The 18,299-nt window shown below is 35.7% G+C and overlaps 1 protein-coding gene across 1 annotated transcript; it reads right to left on the bottom strand.

Annotated features, from left to right (window-relative positions):
* Positions 1-10,143: 10,143 nt before the first annotated feature.
* LOC117907888 (ABC transporter G family member 25) lies at positions 10,144-17,541 on the bottom strand. The gene is made up of 3 exons (XM_034821561.1): positions 17,298-17,541; positions 16,270-17,116; positions 10,144-11,547 (listed from the first exon to the last, which is right to left on the bottom strand). The coding sequence occupies exons 1-3, from the start codon at positions 17,427-17,429 to the stop codon at positions 10,532-10,534; spliced, it is 1,995 nt and encodes a 664-aa protein (XP_034677452.1). The 5' UTR covers positions 17,430-17,541; the 3' UTR covers positions 10,144-10,531.
* Positions 17,542-18,299: the final 758 nt, after the last annotated feature.

Below are 18,299 nucleotides of genomic sequence, written 5' to 3' on the forward strand. Positions count from 1 at the left end.
ACAAGTCATCCATCCAATTAGGAGGTGCACTATAGCCTTAAGCTAAATCTTTTTAGACATACGTATGACTTCTCGGTTGGATGAACAACAACCCTTGATTTTCAATGGAGAGCAAGTCACTAATTAAAAAGACTTCTATGACCAAAAATTAAAATGAACAAATTAAATTGATAACAAACAATCAAGACTCAATGTCCTAACAGTTATTTACAATACCCAACCATTTAAAATATTAAGCCATCCATGATCTAACTATTACTTGATTCTTAGGGGTGGATGGAGAAAATCTTTATCTCCATCTTAAAGAATTTGAGGCAATATATGGAACAAGTCAAGAGCCTAATTGCAATATGGATATTGTAAGACTTAAATTGTGGTTCTATGGTTTAAGGCCAAGGTCTTATTAGTACTTGGTTTGAAATGTAAAAAAAGAACTATGAATCAATATTTCTCTTTTCAACATACAATGACTCTTAGAAAGAAAATCATTTTTTTAAAACAAAATGAAAAATAGTCATTCTATGAGTAGTAGGAGAGATATCAAGATTTAATTAGCTCCTGTCCTTATCATGGTTATGAGCTATGGAGAGTAGTTAACCTATTTTATGATGGGTTAATCAATCACTCACCAATTTGTTGAAACCATGTGCAATGGGGAATTCATTAGTAAAAAGCCTAAGAAAGGCTATGATTTCTTATAGCAACTAGCTGGAAGTTCTCAAGCTTGGGAATTTTATGAGCCTAAGGAAAATTTAGCTAATGGAAAAGAAAGAACAAGTGCCATAGGTGGGGAGAAGTATACTCTATGTGGAGAGCATGATACAAGGGATGTTTTAGCTACATTAGCAAGAAGGGTGGATGTCATGGAGGAGAAAAAAATAAAGGAGGTTAAGAGTGTGTCTAACTCTATTGAAGTCCCTTGTGCAATTTATGACAACAACACACACATCACCCACCATTGTCCTACCATTCCTGGATTGAAAGAGGCCTTGAATGAACACCTTTATAGTAGGAACTCCTAATATTATCAACAATAGTTTCATCTATACTATCAAGAACCTCAACCAAGTTTTTGTTCCTATGAACTGACACCTAATTTTAAGTTTGAGGAAATCATTAGTCCCTTCATGGAGAATCAAACCTCCATGTGTGAGCTTAGTTCTATTTTGGAAGCCCAAAAACAAGAAGAATTATCCCCCTCTTCTCAATCTAATGTGTAAAACCAAAAAGTGTTAGTTGAGTCTTACACTTTTGAGTTAGAAGAAGAGCAAGACATTTGGGAAAATACTACCATTTTAGAGAACATATCTTCTCAACCTAATGAGCAAAACCAAGAGAGGCTAGTTGAAATTTACCTTTGTGAGATAAAAGAGGAGCAAGACATTAGCGAAGAGGCCACCATTTTAGAAGACGTAAAGGAGGGCTCTATGGAATAAATTTTTTTGACCAGCAACACTTCATCAAGTTAGATGCACTCATGGAATGAACAAACTTTAGTTGACATGCATGGCTTTGAGGTTGTCGATTTTCTTCATAGTGAAAAAATTCTTCATGAAATAAGTACAATGCCAAAGGTGAACCCTTAGGCATATCCTCAACTAAAACCCTATTGTTCTAAATCTAAAGAAAGGTTGAGGCAAAAACTAAGCCATCCATTGGCATGGGGAGACAAAACCTTTGATGTGGTAAAATTATGGGACCACCAAGCTCATATTTTGCAAGAATCAAGGCAACTTTCCACACCTCTTTTGGATCCATTTTTATGATCCCCACAAGTACATAAATAAAATGGTAGACCAAAAAAAATGGTCTATCTATCTTTATTTTTATTTATTTATTTATTTTCTTTTTTTAGGTGGGTGGCTTCATAATTTACTCTTAATAACTCTCATGAAGGATCTTGAATTTTCACGACCCTTTTTAGGCGTGTGGATTCCATTGTTGTTTGAGGTTATTGTTTTGGTGAGATATATTTCATTTAGGAGGCCTTTAATATTAAGAAAAACCTAAGGTATTGTCCTAGCTAGACCAAGAAAATGTTTTTAAGTGGTTGAAGGGATATATATGTCCAAATGAGATGAAACTACTTTTTTTTTTAGATTTCTAACTTATTGACGTTATATCTAACCAATTAAAATTTCATAATTTTTTAAGTTATTTGCTTAAGAATCTAATTAGAGAAGTTCTTAGCTCTCGAGTGTTGACCCTTTTTGACCAATAAAATATTTTGATGTATTTGAAGGGGTTAGATATGTCAACATGATCTGAAGCTAATTTTGTTGGATTATTTGCCTTTTAATCTTGAATTTGACCAAGTTTCATAATTAGAGGTTGTTTGCTTAGGAAAACAACTATAGAAAAAAAATAATATAAAGCAGGGTGCCATCCTACTAGGGGTGCTATAGCAGGGTGCCGCCCTATTATGGTGCCCCTCTTTTTGTCCATTAGGGGCGCTACAGTAGGGCTCCACCTATATGGTGCCATCCCATCTTTTTTTTTTTTTTCACCCATATGGTTTTCTCTTTTAAGGCTACCAAGGTTCCCCCTTCTAGGCCCATGTAAAGGATCTCTAATGAGGCCTAATTCAACCCCCAAATCCTTATTTGGTTATCCAAATCCACATCATTTCAATTCCTCACATTCCATTCAAAGTCTTCATCTTCCATTCCACATAGGGTCTCATTAGTCTTTCTTTATAAAAAGGCTTCACCTACCACACTCTTCATTACTCCGCTCACAAAAGTCTCTCATTCACCAACACATCTTCTCTTACCTCAACACTTTTCTTTTTCACTTCCACTAACACCAAGTGATGTGAGTCCATTTTTTATTCAAAAATCTTGGTTAACACTTATTGATTAATGATTCTACTATATTAGTGGATCATCAATTTTTGCTTTTGGGACCTTCATATTCATTTCCTTTAGAGGTGAGAAATTATATGCATATATTTATGTGATCTCATTATTGTCATCATATGTACACTCAAGATTTGGGAAGTTTGATGTTATTGAGGCTAGGGGGCACACCTTGCCACATGCATTTAGAGTCAATTAGTGACACTCACCATGTTTTTGACTAAATTCCATTTGAGTACGCTATTTTCCTTGAGCATTTCTCTACCATTGTGTAGCATGTTTGTGGCATGAAAGTTATTAGGGTTTTTTTATACATGCAAGGGTCCACCTATCTCTATTTTGTCTGCCATATTTATGTTTGCTTAATTTTAGTTTGTTTCTTTTCCATCTTTTGAATAATCTTCTAAGTCATCATTCCACTATCATTAATGATATGAGAGGTAATATCCTTCCATCTCCTTTTTTTTTTTTTTTTTTTTTTCACATTGTTGAATTGTCTTATGCTTTCATTCTATGTTACTTGAACACATTGAGGACAATGTTAATAATTGGTTGGGGAGCAAGATAAATTATTAACTTTTAAACTTTGATGTTAGCATGTAGTAGTGGAATTAGGAAAAAAAAAAAAGAAGGATAAAGGGTAGTGCAAACCTTGTGAATGCATCCTTGTAAGGATATTGAGTTGAGTTTGGTTCCACTAATATCCAAAATGAAAAATCAAACTTGTTAAGGCTTTGGAACTGAAGTTAACTTTGAATTCAATTGTCACCCAATCTAGGTACCATTTCTCACTACCAGTAGTATGTACACATAACACGTAGCATTTGGTTATAGGGGCAAGGCCAAAGGGTCTAAGGCCATAAAACTATAGGAATAAATGGTGAAATCATTATAGGAGAGCTATGTATAATTTAAGAATTTCAACCTAATCTTGTTAAGTTAAAGAAAACCAAAATAAAAATAAAAATTAAAAAATTTAAAAATAAAAAGAAAGAAAAAAAAGAAAAAATGAATAAGGCTAAGTGCCAAAAATAAAGTGGATGAGTTAATGTAAGCTTGGAAACTTGAGTATGGGTCTAAAGGGGGCTTTCAATCCTTAGTGCCTCAAACCAATTGGTTGGGAGTCATTGACTTTGATGCCCACTACATGGGTCAGAAGAGCTCAACATTGTGCATTACACTACCCACTAAAGTAGAGAGAAAAAAAGAATAAAATGATTATAGCTAAAGTCTTATGTTAGATATGATTCTCTAAACATCTAAATTCTTCTTTATCCCAAAGTATGAAGCCAACGACTTTAGTGGCAAAGACTTTTACATCCAAGTGTTATTGAACCATTCACCTAAGGGTAGTGAGGAAAATCTTTTAGGGAGGGGTGATTCTTAGTCTTTAAGGGAATCTAGGTCCTTATCCTTGACATGTAAGATTTGGCACTAATGATTTACGGTGGAATCCAAATGAGATAAAGTGTCTAAACAAGTACATTTACATAAGGTAATCATGGTTATCATTTTTTTGCATGCACTTTCAATTTATTTTAATATTTTTATTGCCAGCATTGCTAGGGACTAGCAATCACTACTACAAAAATTGAAATTAATGACGCTTTCTAAAAGCGTCATTATTGAGGGTATACAATGACGCTTATAAGAAGTGTCATAGTTGTATTATTTATCTTGATACTTATTATAAGTGTCATTATTTGATGTCATCTTTTTCCTTATAACTGTGTATATAATGACGTTTATAAGAAGCATCATAGTTTTATTATTTACCTTGATACTTATTATAAGCATCATTATTTGATGGGTATGTAATGACGCTCCTGATAAGTCTCATAGTTGTATTGACTTTTAAAATTTTTGTTTTTAAGTTAACTTATACAAATTTTGATATTAGAATTTTATTCTATAAATTAATTATGGTAAATTGACATTAATATTAATGACATAAAGTTGCTACATTAAGTTTTTTTTTTTTTTTTTAAAAATGGATATAAATAAAATAAAATCCTAATAAATTATTTTTTTATTATTTGATATTAATTTTTTTATAGTTTGTATCAATACAATCTATTTTCATAAATCTATTTTCACCAACATCAACCTAAAATATCAAATAATTAAACAATATAAATTCATTATGAGTTCAATATATAAAAATTATTATTGAAAGATGAAATAAAGAATACTATTTTTAATTTATTGAAAAAAGACATGCATGGTATTTTAGAATTTGTTATAAAGTCTCCATTGAAAACCCTAACTTTTGGAAGACAAGAAAGAAGGGAGAGAGCCACCGTTTTTAGTGAGAAAGAAGAGAAAAGAGAAAAATGCAAGTTTTTCTCATCATGCCCAGATTTCATCAAAGGTTTGATCCCACTTCGTCTGTGGTCCGATTGAGCTAAAATTTGGAGGAGAGTTTCGTGACTCATTTATATTCAATCTGAATGGTGAAGATCGGATTTGGAGTTTCGGAACTAGAAAGAAAGAGGAGAAGAGAGAAAAATGCAGGTTTTTCTCATCATGCCCAGATTTCATCAAATGTCCGATCTCGCTTCGTCCGTGGTCCGATCGAGTTGAAATTTGAAGGAGAGGTTCGTGGCTCATGTTCAATATTAACGGTGGAGATCGGATTTGGAGTTTCGGACAGTCATTAGAGAGAAAGAGGAGAAGAGAGAAAAACAACGGTTTTTTACATCATGCCCAGATTTCATCAAAGGTCCGATGCTGCTTTGTTCATGGTCTGATTGAGCTGAAATTTGGAGGAGAGGTTCATAAGCCATTAATCTTAAATTTGAACGGTGAAGATCGGATTTAGAGTTTTGAAAGTCATCTTTCAGCCAAAAACAGAACCTTTATTTTGGTGGGCTTTTTTCAGCCAAAGATGGCGCTTCCTGAAAGTGTCATTGTTGCCTAAGACATACAATGACAGAGGCGAAGAGGACGCTTTAGAGAAGCGTCATCTGTTACCTTTCTTGACGCTTAAAAAATGTCATTGTTTCCCATTTTTCTTGTAGTGAATAGCTTGGTTAGGGAAGGGGAGAGGCTGTGGGGCCAAGAGGTTATCACAATTTTATACCTAATTAGAGATTGAAGCCTAGGGTCCTTATAAGGTATTCCAAACACTTACTGCGGAAGCCATTTTGACTTAGAACAACCCTATGTAAACCCAGGACAATAATTTTCAATATCTTTAACATATTGGGAAAAGTGGAATGTTATAGTGGGCATCAATTGGTAGGTTAATATCTTTGAAGTTAAGTTAAATGCTTTTATTGACGATATTCAAACCAAAGGAACCTTTAAGCATCTTACTTGGGAGAACATCAACAAAAATCATTCTATGGTAAGGAAGGGACCAAGGGATTCCCCTTCCTCAACTGTTAGTTACAAGTTAGTTAATACTTTTTAACCAGTTCTTGTTTTTCACATAACAACTTTCCAACCACTTCTTTGCCAAAAGCAAGAATTCAAGAAAGTGTTATTATTTTTCACCACCAATTTCATTCATTTTCTTCATCTTCCCACCTCACCTGCATTCCAAGATCCCTTCTTTGAGGTTTACACCTGACTCACCGAGTTCTTTTTAAAGCTACAATTGCAATCCTATGCTTGAGAAACCACTAAAGTATTTATACATATTTTGGTGATGTCACTACTACAAAAGCTAAAAATTATGACGCTTTATTCCTTGAGCTTATAAAAAAACACCATTATTTAGCTTGTGAATGGGGCGAAGATTTTGGGCAATGTTGTGGGCCTCCATGAAATCCCAATTTCCAAGATTTGGGGTCCATTTTGGTCTCCTTCTTTGAAGCCTCTGCCATGGATTCACAAGCTTTGGTGTTGAGGGCAAGCCACTCAGCCTCAAATGTCGTCTCGTCGAAAACGGTGTCATTCTTGCTACTTTCGCTACTAAGCAACTTTTGAGAATTTCTTGAGTCGTTAACATTTTCGTTGAGAGAGAAGGAGACAGAAAAGAAAAAGGAGGTTGGAGAGTAGTGGGGTTCGTTGAAGTTAGCGAATGAGGATGATATTCAAATTAGATTTGTGTCCATTAATGAAAAAAAACCAGAGCAAAGTTGTTATTTTTTGTGATGATATGACTCTAAGTAGGTTTTAGGTTTCAATCACCTTCATTTTGATTAGACATTAAAACGTATATTTTAGACATTATATTTCTGTGTTTTGTTTTTCTAAACCTTCTCTGCTAACATGGAGATCGGGTAGATGTTGACATGGAGACGTGAAAGGCAAAGAGTCAACACAAAGTGCATAAAAACCATATTATTTTTCACATTAACAGGTGCATCTTAGATTTTCAATTCTTAGGTTCTGAAAACCCAATTATTCCCAAATGGCTGGCCTAAAACACAAGTTTTCCTTTCAAATATGCTTGTCACTTCCTGTTTCTCCACTACCTAAGTAATAGTCTCTAGTACTATCATAAGTGTGGAATCAACTATACTTTCTACATTTCTTTGTTTTGGCTATATAATAAACTCCTCATTTATTTCTCTTTTTCTCCCTCTGGCCCAAATAAATTTCTAACATCAATTCAACATTGAACTAGTTCATTTCTTTATTGGCCTCACCTTTTAATGTAGCTTTCTTCTTCTTTTCAAAAAACATACAGGAACTATTTTTGATATGGAATTTTCAATTTTTAAAAATAAAAAAACATGAAGTGTATCCAAACAAGCACTGCATTTTCTAATCTACCGTACAAAATAGAGTTTCTTGAGAATCAAATTGTGCACACATGTTAGTTGGACTTTTTCTACAACAGAAGTGAAAAACATTAGTTGTCAAGTCTTTAGGAAAAAAAAAAAAAAAAAGAAATATCAAAAGTATATACCTATATATTGAGCACCAAAATGTGCATGTGCATAATGTGGTTAATTTAGAATCATAGGAACTGTACTATTACAAGGAAATTAGTGAAAATTCAATTTTTTTTGTGTTTTATCTTGACATCAATTGCCCACATATCTGTGTTGTTTGAAAAGCATCGAGTTTAACGCGACTTCATAAACTTGGTTGGAGATTGAAAAAACTATGTAGAAGTTTCGTTTTAAAAGTTTGTATTCTGTCATGTATGTTGATTTTGTCAGCAAAATGATGAGAAACCTACGTGCTTTGTTTGTGGAACATAAAAAAAATATTTAGGTTTGCATGATATGTGGTTTTGTAGGATGTAGAAGGTAAACAATAATGTTCATTCTACTTCTTATTGTGACGGTTAATTTCTGTTTCTAAAATTTAGTACCAGTGTATTCTATAGTTATTGCTCATTTGATTCAAGTTGAAATTTTAGCAAATTATATAAATCGTGATGCAAACAATATATGATCCTAACAACTTTAAAAAATAAGTTCTCAACTCCAGTGATCCTTACCATGATTAAGAATCACCTTATGTGTTGTGTTTATTTAGGAGTTTGGGGAATGTCTTTGTGTATGTGGAAGAATGTGTGTGAATTTGCAAGAAAACTAATCAAAATTAATGGTTGTTTAGGCTAAGGGATGGATGGAGTAGAAAGAACGAAATATAGCCATAGTAAGGGAAATGTATCAAAAAGCACTATCTATTGGCTCAACCATTGAAAGGGTTGCTCGTTGTCTTTAGGTAAACACTAAATCTAATCTCTCTTAAAAAAACCATACATACTAGTATGATAGAGTGATACAAATATTAGACAAAAATACAAGAGTTCTATCCTTAAGCTATAAAAATTAAGCCATGGGATCTTCAAGGTATTCTATAATTTCACAAATTTTAATCCTTATCAATAAAATGAACTTCATCCTTAATTATAAACTACCCAAATTAACAAATGTATTTTTAATTGAACTAAGTTGATTTTGCAAATTTGAATAGGAACAGAAGATCTCATATGGTGGCTTTAATGGGTTTGGAGCACTCTTGCAAGGGAAGATCCACCACCACCTGCTAATTAAAGAATCTGACTTTTTATTCCTACTCATAGAATCTATGCAAACTTGTATAGGAATGCATGTGTAATTTTGGACCAATGAATTCCAAGAAATGGTTGTTTTTTCTTATTTGTATGACTTTAATATAATAATATGTGCAAATTTTATTAGTATTTCTAACCAATGAAATTAATGAAAATAGGATTTTTAATATAAAAAAGATGATGACACTTGTAAAGACTATCAAGTTTCTAACAAGCACATAAAAAAACCGACGCTCATAAAAGTGTCCTAGTAAAGATATTAAGCCAAAATAAAATGATGCTTTGTATGAGCATCAACATTATTTCTTATATGTATAATGATAATTTTTTTTTCTCCCTTGATGCTTGAAAAATGTCAATGTTGAGCATAATATAAATTCATGGCACACCTAGGTAGATTGAAGATGACACTTAAAATGAGTGTCAAGGTTTTAATTTATAGAAGATGACACTCGTAATAAGTGTCAATGTATCTAAAAATATACAATGATAGTATATAATATGACACTTTAAGAAAGTGTCATTATATATCTTCCTTGACATATTAAAAGTGTCATTGTTTTGCTTTTTCTTGTAGCGTGTCAAATGGCCCAATCAAGGTGGGCTTGATCTTGGGGCTATGGGTTTGCGTATGACCCTCTCCTACTTTAATCTTTTGAGTTAATTAAAATCTTATACAACTTTAATAATTAATTTAATGAATAAATTATCTTGTGTAAGAAATTTCAAAAATATTTATTTTATAATTGGAAACTTAGTGTAACAAGAGAATGTAATCTTGAAATTTTTTAAATTTTGTAAGAGTATTTATCTAAAAGTTAGATAAGAATCTCTACTCTCAAATTTTAAAATTTATTTTCATAAAAATTCTTCTTCTTTATACAATTAGAATTTAATAAATATTTTATCTTAAAAACATTTAAAAAAAAAAATATTTCTATCAAATTACTAAGATGCCTTCAACCATTTTAATACTGTCCTTTAATTATAATTTATCTTTTATGAAAAATTTTAAATTTATTTATTCTTCAAATTGGCAACCCTACCGTAATTTGAAAATTGGAGAGCCAAATACTAGTGTTACATGCCCCTTGTGTTCTATGCCGAAGAGCCAAACACCAATGCTTCCAAAGATTCCCAACAATAGTCAAGGTAGATAAAGTCAAGCTTTGAACATTCTAACCCCAACTATTCGAGATTCAATTTTAGATCACATCCACCATTAGTAGCAGACTACAACTTGTACTCACAATACGTGAAGCTTCCCCTACTGGACTGCCGCTCAACAATATGGGTCTGGGATTCGGGGAAAGATGGATATGTCAAGCTTTTCATCCAACTGTCATAACGCATTCAAGGAATAAACTTGTTTTTCCATGTATTGATTCAGATGGAAAGAACAAAAACAATTAATTACTAGTTTTCATTGTAAATTTTGCAAGAAAGTAACATTGGAGGACTTGCTCTGTTGATTCTATACATTTACTTGCCAGCCAACTGTTAACATTTACTTGCGAGCCAACGGTTACACCGATGCTTCAGCCATAATGAGTGTGAATCCAGTAGGTCTATCATCTAGCAGTAGTCATCACCACGAGCCACCAGCTTGTACCAAACCCCATCACCTTCAGAAGTTACAATTATGAGGTCTGATGGATTAAGAACAAGAACCCTAAAATATGAGGAGGTTTCAGGCCTTGATGCATCTCAATGCAAGGTAAGCCAGTAACCTGTACCCCACAAACATAAAAACCATGGCAGTGATGCAAAATGCTGGGCTGATTTGGCCACCAATGTCTTCTTCAATGAATTTGCAGCTGGCCCTGTTGATTCCATGGTGAGAACAACCCAGTAGAGAGGAGATTCTTTTCCCTTCTCCATACTGGACATTGATAAGAAGCCTATAACTGTAGAAGGTAGTGGAAATATACTTGATCCAAGTCATGCAAGATGGCATCTTATGCACATAAAACCCTCCTGTTAAAACGAATGCCAACATTGTGACAGTAACCATGGTAGAAGCCTTCTTTGCATCCATGATAGCTGCACCAAGAGCAAGGCCAAGTCCCTGAGACACGAGCACGTAGCCAAGGAGAATCACTAATGTAAGAAGAAATGCACCCACTTCAGGCTTTAGTCCAGCCATCCAATAAGCCACCGTGAGGAAAACCATAGGGAGAATCAGCTCCATGGGCATGTCTCCAACGATTCGAGCCATGAAGTAGGAAGAAAGAGTGTACATACCAGAAGCCCGTTCCTTCATGAAGATAGCTCGCTCTTGGGGGAAGGCGAATACAGAGTTAAAGGATGGAAACACACCCCAGAAGATGGCAATGAAGAAAAGGAGGCCGAGTCTATCTTGAATGTCTAGAAAATCAGAGTGCCACCACATTAAACCAGCCAATAGTGCAGCAGCAATCACTTGGAAAACCCTGAGAGAGTTAAAGGATTCGTGCTTTCTTTCTTTCAAGCCTCTTTGGAGCAGAATGCTAAACTGGTTGAACCAAGTGGAAAGGCCACTGTAACTGCACCTTCTTCTGCACTCTTTTGAAGCCAGGCTCACAGTCTCCTTAGGTGCAGTGACGTTGGTATCCATGTTGCAGGCATCTTTCACCTTTGGAGCTAACATGCTGTTGTAAGAAGAAACTAAAGCTTGCTTTATGTTGGGCTTCTCTCTCTCACTTACTCCATCAAGATGGCATACCCCTGCATGATTTCAACAAATGGTTAGTATATTCTTAAAAGTATTTTACTTTCTTATTTATTTATTTTATTTTTCCATACAAGACTGAATAATGAAATAAGACAAAAAAGCAACAGCAAGTCTTGTGTTTGGCACAACCCAAAATACTCAAACTATTGTGCAAACTTGGAAGCAATCTTTGGACGGTCCGGTAGTGGGGAGTCCTCAAAGAAGACAGTATAATACTTAGTAAAGCATGGATCCTAAACCATTGATCATTACAGCACTGGACAAAGAGAAAGAGACCAGTGGAATGGAAACAAACAAATAAAGTGCCAAAAATGAACACTTTCTAATGAGAGGATCATGCTACATGATTTGTCCGCCACTACAAATTGCAACAGCAGACAAGGCCTAACCCATAAATCAATAGTCAAGATCATGGAAATATGGTTGCCTAACTGTGGAGAAAATGTATGTGCTCCATATCCACGAGTGGTGCGCTGGTGACGAAATCATAAAGCTCATGAACATCACATAATGGAGATATATGCTTACTGTCACCTAAATACGACCTGAAAGTTCTATACGCTCCTTTCTTTGACCTTGAAAACAGCAAAGGAAAGTTCAAAAATAATCTTTTTGATTCTTTAAAAACTCTTTGCTTTTCTTTTTCTCTCTCTGATTTTTCCAAGATGTAAACCTAAGGTGACCTGAAAGTTCTATACGCTCCTTTTTTTGACCTCGAAAACAGCAAAGGAAAGTTCAAAAATAATCTTTTTGATTCTTTAAAAACTCTTTGCTTTTCTTTTTCTCTCTCTGATTTTTCCAAGATGTAAACCTAAGGTCAGAAGTTTAGTACTGAAATGCTACTCCTCCAGAAATGTAACCTCCAACACAGACCACAGCCCTGGTGGCATGTGAATAAAGTTTTCAGAGTAAAAAAAGAAAAAAATAGTAAAAAAAACCAACAGCAACGACAACAGTGTACTAGTAGGAAAGCACTTTAAATGAGAAATGATTATATATTAGTTTAATGGGAAATGAGTTAGTGACTTGTACTAGCTAAGTCATAAGTAGGAAGAAAGAGGGGTCAAAAGCTGGCCGATGTTCGTGGTAAGGTGGGAGTCCACTGAAGTTGGTGCTGTTCCTGAGGTTGGGCCACCACTTACCTCAGTTCCCTGCTTTGTTTTATTTAAACCAATTATTTCAAATGCACATACACTTTTCCTGAGATGAATGCATGTGGAGATGCAAAGCATCCCAGGTGGTGGCCTCAGCATATGTATATATCCTATGTTGGAGCAGAAAAAGAGAGTTGATTTTGTTCAAACCAACCCAGAACAGAAAAAGAAAAAGGAAAGACCAAAAACTTTCATCATTGCTGATTTGACCATTTTTTTTCTCTTTTGGTTTCTTTTTCTTGAGATTTAGGTGCATTCACCCTCCAATGTGTTAGTGACTTTGTGTGCCACTCACAATATGCAGCATCAAAGGTTAGCAGTGGAGCGTATATTATATCAGCACTATCTTAACTAAAGGGGTTTGACCACACCCCTCTTGACTCATATGATGAAATACTTTTCCTTTTTCTCAAATTTTTACATCAGAATCCATACAATCATGTCCTATGAATACAACCAGGATCAAGAACTATAGGTGGATGAATTCAGATTTTGATCATCTAACCAACTGGAAACCTTAAAATATACACATATATTTGAAAAAGAAAGTATGAGAAACAAGATGAACATGTGTGTATCATCATCAAAAGATAATTTGAAAAAGGAAGCAAAAAAGGAAAACAAACAAGCTTCTGGCACGTGTAAAATTTGAGTGGCTTTTCCCCAGTGGTCACTTCTCTTTTTCAAGAGTTATCAGCAGGGCCTAAAATTGGGTTTTGATCTATAGATGTTTTAAGTCAAAATTTGTGATGGAAAGGATCAATCATGTTATGCCAACCTCCACACCTTGAGATAGAGAGTCAAAAGTTTATAAGATTGATGACTCCTTTTGATTTGTTAATCTTGTTTTTCTATTCACTTTCCTTCCTACTTTTAGTTAAAAGTTTCTCCTTCTAAAGCTTTCCCACTAAAAATGTCAAAGCATGTTTATCAACAAAACTTAAACCCTTGGTACAGTCTTATCCAAATTACTTAACCTCCACGTAGCACAAGGGAAACTGAGAATATAATAGAACTAAAAGACCACTAAGTAAAACCTAGAACTCCCCATATAAGGCAAAGGAAAATATGAGCCATGAAGGTATGAAATCAAAAGGTGAATCATTTTGTTTAGCAAAATAGGAAGAAAAAAAAAAATCAAGTAGTGTAAAACAATATTCCAATAATGAATAAGCGTCCATATGCATTAATGGGGATCTGGCCTAGTGGATGTGTGTACCCAATTGGACCCAACCATGCATATGTGTGGGGAGCTATGGGTAGTGAGAGCAATACTCAGGCAAGTGATGCAATGTATCACCTTTGCATTGCCCCCCCTTCTCCATGTTTTTGTTGATGCTGGCTCACGCAATCAATGAAGTCACCTGCTCGATATCTACAAATATCTTATTGTCTAGGAATAACCTTTTAAATATTAAAAAAAGGAAGAAGAAATAAATGAAAATATTGGGAAAACAATATCCTTCTCTAAAGGTGGATTTGTGCCAGCCAAAACAAAGTCTCAAAAGACAAAAGACCCCGAGTCAAAGCGCACTTCACATTCGCTTGTGTAATGCATGACATAATTGCAGACTACAGGTTAGTGACATGCCCCACCATGCAAAAACTCATTCTTGAAAAAGGGGGGGAAAAAAGAAAGAAAGTAAAAACGCAAAAAAATGAAAAAAAAAAAAAAAAAAAAAAAAAACCAGCGGAAAGATAGAACTTTAGGAGTCCTTTCCCTTCGTGTATACATGCATATATATAAAAGGAGGTTGAAAGGCTAAAGATATTCAAAATATGTGGTGCCAAACCCAGCAAACATGGGTCCCTATCTGACCTAATGATTCGACACATTTTGAGCAGAATCATTTCGATCCGAATTTCCATGTAAAGCAGATGCTCACCACTTTCGGAATGGAGATGCGGGGAGTTTGCATATTTGATGTGTAAGTCTCCACCACATCTCCACATCAAACCAACAACAAGTAACCTTATGAATCATCCACAGTTAACAAAACAAGAAAAAGCAAATGTCCCAAGCATCACAAACCACCATAATATGTCCACTGTGTCCATACAAAAAATGATTTGTCCTGAAAGTTTGGGGGGTAGAAAGGGAGAAGAACATAACAAATCCGAAGTAAATTAGAATGTACTTGCAACCCATGCCCACACCTCTCTAGATCTTCCCAATATTTTCTTTCATCTGAAGATCGCACATGTGTCTCCATGTGGCTCTTTCCTGCTCATATACAGCGAAACCATACGGAAAGACCATACATATCTTTAGGGAGTGGTGGTGGTATCTCACCCAACACCCTCCATCCATACTTAAATTTAAAGGATGTTGTATGTGTATGCAACTGAGGATCTTTTTCTCAAAGGGTGCCATGACATGTCCTTTTCCCAATACTCTTAACCCATAATTGGTCAACTCAAATGTGTTAGCTCTGCTCTATTCTTTTTTGGGTATCTCTATCACAACAAAGTTACCAGCTAAGTTGACGCCTCTTCTCTATTTATTTATTTATTTTTGGACGGTCCATAATGTAAGACCATTATTCCTGTACCAAGGGATATGATACTATAGGGACCTTCCATCCCATACTATAATATTTTCATATATAAAGCGGATGCACATATGTATTATATACTTGGGCCCCATTTTCCATCAACCGATCCCCATCAACCAGAAAGCTTTGATAAGTGCCATAAAAATGATTCCCAGGCTACCTTATTTTATCAACCCCCTCCATTTCCAACAAAAATGGATCTAAAATTACCCTCCCTAGTCCCGGCACGGCCCTAAGTCATTTAACAATTTGGGTCCGATCCATCTCACCATATATCCCAAATTATAAAATAAAGAATTCCCCTTTTGTATGGTAGAATTAATTTAGTTAAAAAGGACCAAACCAAGATAGAATGCAATTTGATGAAATCGAGGTGGCCGAAAAGTCATAAAATAGAAAGAGAGTGGACCGACAGGGTTTGAATCAAGAGGACGCGTGTCGTGCAACGGAACATTATTTTCCACTAAAAGGACCTTTACCTCTATTCAAAATCGATTTTATCCACTACATTCTTCTATAAATTGCCACATCGCCATGTCCAACCATAAAGAGAAGTAACTAATGACCAAGTTCATCATCAACAACAACACCACTACCACCACCACCATTACCACCATTATAAACATTTGCCACCACCCACCCAATATAGTTTGTGATCGTATAGGCCCTTTGGTGACGTAATCCAAGAACACAAAAAGAGAAAAACCTAAAGATATTATTAATATCAACGATAAGCTTTTGCATTTTTTTCCAAATAAAAAATAAAAAATAAAAATCCAAAACAAGTAGCTATTTGATTTTCTAGTTTTTCTGTTCAATTAATGGACAGAAATTTTATTATTATTAGAAAAGCCCAATGAACAGAAGGTAACAGTTTGAATCTGTCTTGAATTGTTCACAAACATTAAGTGCAGAAAATGGAATGAATAAATAAATCATTGCAGCAGTCGACTAGGCAAAGTAAGTAAAGTAAAGGTAATATGGAGTGAGAATATGAGGTACGCACCGTTAGCGAGATCAAGGAGGAAGTCAGCTGGGTTCATGGGAAAAGACGGCGTGAAGCCAACAGTTTCGAAGTAGCTCATGGCTTGGCTTCCCTTTCCAAAGTACAAGCATCTGCCTTCGGACAAGACGAGCACAGAGTGAAACATCTGGTAGACTCGACTGGAGGGCTGGTGCATGGATGTTACTATGGTCTTCCCCTTGTTTGCCAGCGACACCAGCGTGGAAACCAGCCTGTATGCCGAGGTCGAGTCCAACCCAGACGTGGGCTCGTCCAGTATCAGAAGACTTGGGTTTATCAGCATCTCGTGTGCTATGCTTACTCGCTTCCTCTCTCCCCCTGAAACTCCTCTTATGAAGCTATTTCCTATTATCGTGTTCTCGCATTTTGCGAGCCCCAGCTCGGCGATCACCGAGTCAGCCAGTGAGATTTTTTCTTGTTTTGTGAGGGTGTTGGGCAAGCGAAGCAGCGAGCAGAAGATGAGAGTTTCCCGGACTGTGAGGTGGGGATAGAGGATGTCGTCCTGAGTCACGAACCCCGTTCGCCTCAGCACCGGTTTAGTAAGTTTCCGGCCGTTGGCCAGTACTGTTCCGGTGAAACAGTGTCCTTGGATTCTCCCTGCGAGTGCGTTTAGGAGCGTTGATTTTCCGCTCCCTGATGGACCAAGAACGGCCAGGATTTCTCCGGGGCAAGCCATTCCTGTAACTCCGTTAAGTATCGTCTTTTCTTGGATGGTTTCTGTTGTTGATCCCCGATCAGAGGACTTGGTTGGGCCGCCCAACATGGGCCTGCAGAGGCCTCCTCTGCTCTTCTTCTTCTCCAGCTTGACCCGGTAACATATGTCAATGAACTGAAAAACTCAAAGGAGGAAGAAAAGATTACTAAAAAAATAAAATAAAATAACACAAAAACAAAAACAAAAGTCAACATGATGGTCAACTGAGTCATGACCGAGTCAAGGACATTTTTACTCTGAACGGTCTAACCTAGTGGAAACACTGGATACTCTCTCATGATTTGTCTGTATGTACCTTGAGGCTAATTGGATAACAAGAAGCCATTAAGAAGTTCAAGTCACGGGAATCTTGAGAAGAGGGTTTGACTCGTTCTGAGCCTTCCGACGCCCCTCCATTCGGAGCATCTCCACCGCCCATCGCTGGCATTATTTGGGTCAGAGAAACAAAGCAATAAAAAGCAGTGGTTGGATAGAAGCGGAAGAGCACTAAAGGAAAGTGATAAAAAAAGATGGCGTTGTATGGTGAGCAGCGAGTCTAAGAGGACGATGGAGAGAGACCAGAGAGGCGTTCCCCCAGCCCCTATTTATTCAGTTTATGGCCGTGAATGCATGCCACGTCAAACTTTAATCGTCATCGAGTAACTGCTACGTGGCAGTTGCATCTGCCATCTGGCGCTTCATAAAGGCTGGTTTTTGCAAAGTGCGCCGTTTCTCTTTCCCTCAAATACATTAGTTTAAACTGTCCACCACCATGTGGGGTGACTCCCCCCTCTCCCCTCCATTAAATTATTCCTTCTTTCACAGAATACCACTTTTTTAACATAAAGTATATATTTATATACTATCCATTGAATTTTAATACCAATATGTTTCTTCTACTATTTCTTCTCCCTTACCACTTGTACTTTCCTCATTCGAAACAAAAACATGTGACTTAGTATACTCAATCTAGCCTGCCATGTAATTAGTTAATAATTAAAAAAAATTTAAATTCATTACCCTGAAAAAATTTATATATTAATATTAAGTTTATCTAAAAAATTTAAATTAAAATAATTTATATTATTTTCCATTACTTTTTTTCTTTCTACTCTTTCTATCCATCCTCTCTTTCTTTTTCTTCTTTTAGTAACCAAAACTTATGTTTCCACACTATATTTGAACCAAAAAACCAAAGAGTCAAAGACTTTAAATATGGAGCGGGGAAAGGGGAATTTTGGGTCAAATTAGTCTTTGGGGCATGCATAACGTGGAAATTAGGTGACTTTTAAAACTTAATTCAAACTAGCCTATTTGA

Source organism: Vitis riparia, chromosome 18 (genome assembly GCF_004353265.1).
Source record: "Vitis riparia cultivar Riparia Gloire de Montpellier isolate 1030 chromosome 18, EGFV_Vit.rip_1.0, whole genome shotgun sequence".
NCBI lineage: Eukaryota > Viridiplantae > Streptophyta > Magnoliopsida > Vitales > Vitaceae > Vitis > Vitis riparia.

Coding starts and splice junctions, on each gene's coding strand:
- LOC117907888 (XM_034821561.1), bottom strand. CDS start 17,429: ATGCCAGCGATGGGCGGTGGAGATGCTCCGAATGGAGGGGCGTCGGAA. Junction 17,117..17,297: donor GTTATCCAATTAGCCTCAAG/GTACATACAGAC, acceptor TGAGTTTTTCAG/TTCATTGACATATGTTACCG. Junction 11,548..16,269: donor CCTCCTTGATCTCGCTAACG/GTGCGTACCTCA, acceptor GAAATCATGCAG/GGGTATGCCATCTTGATGGA.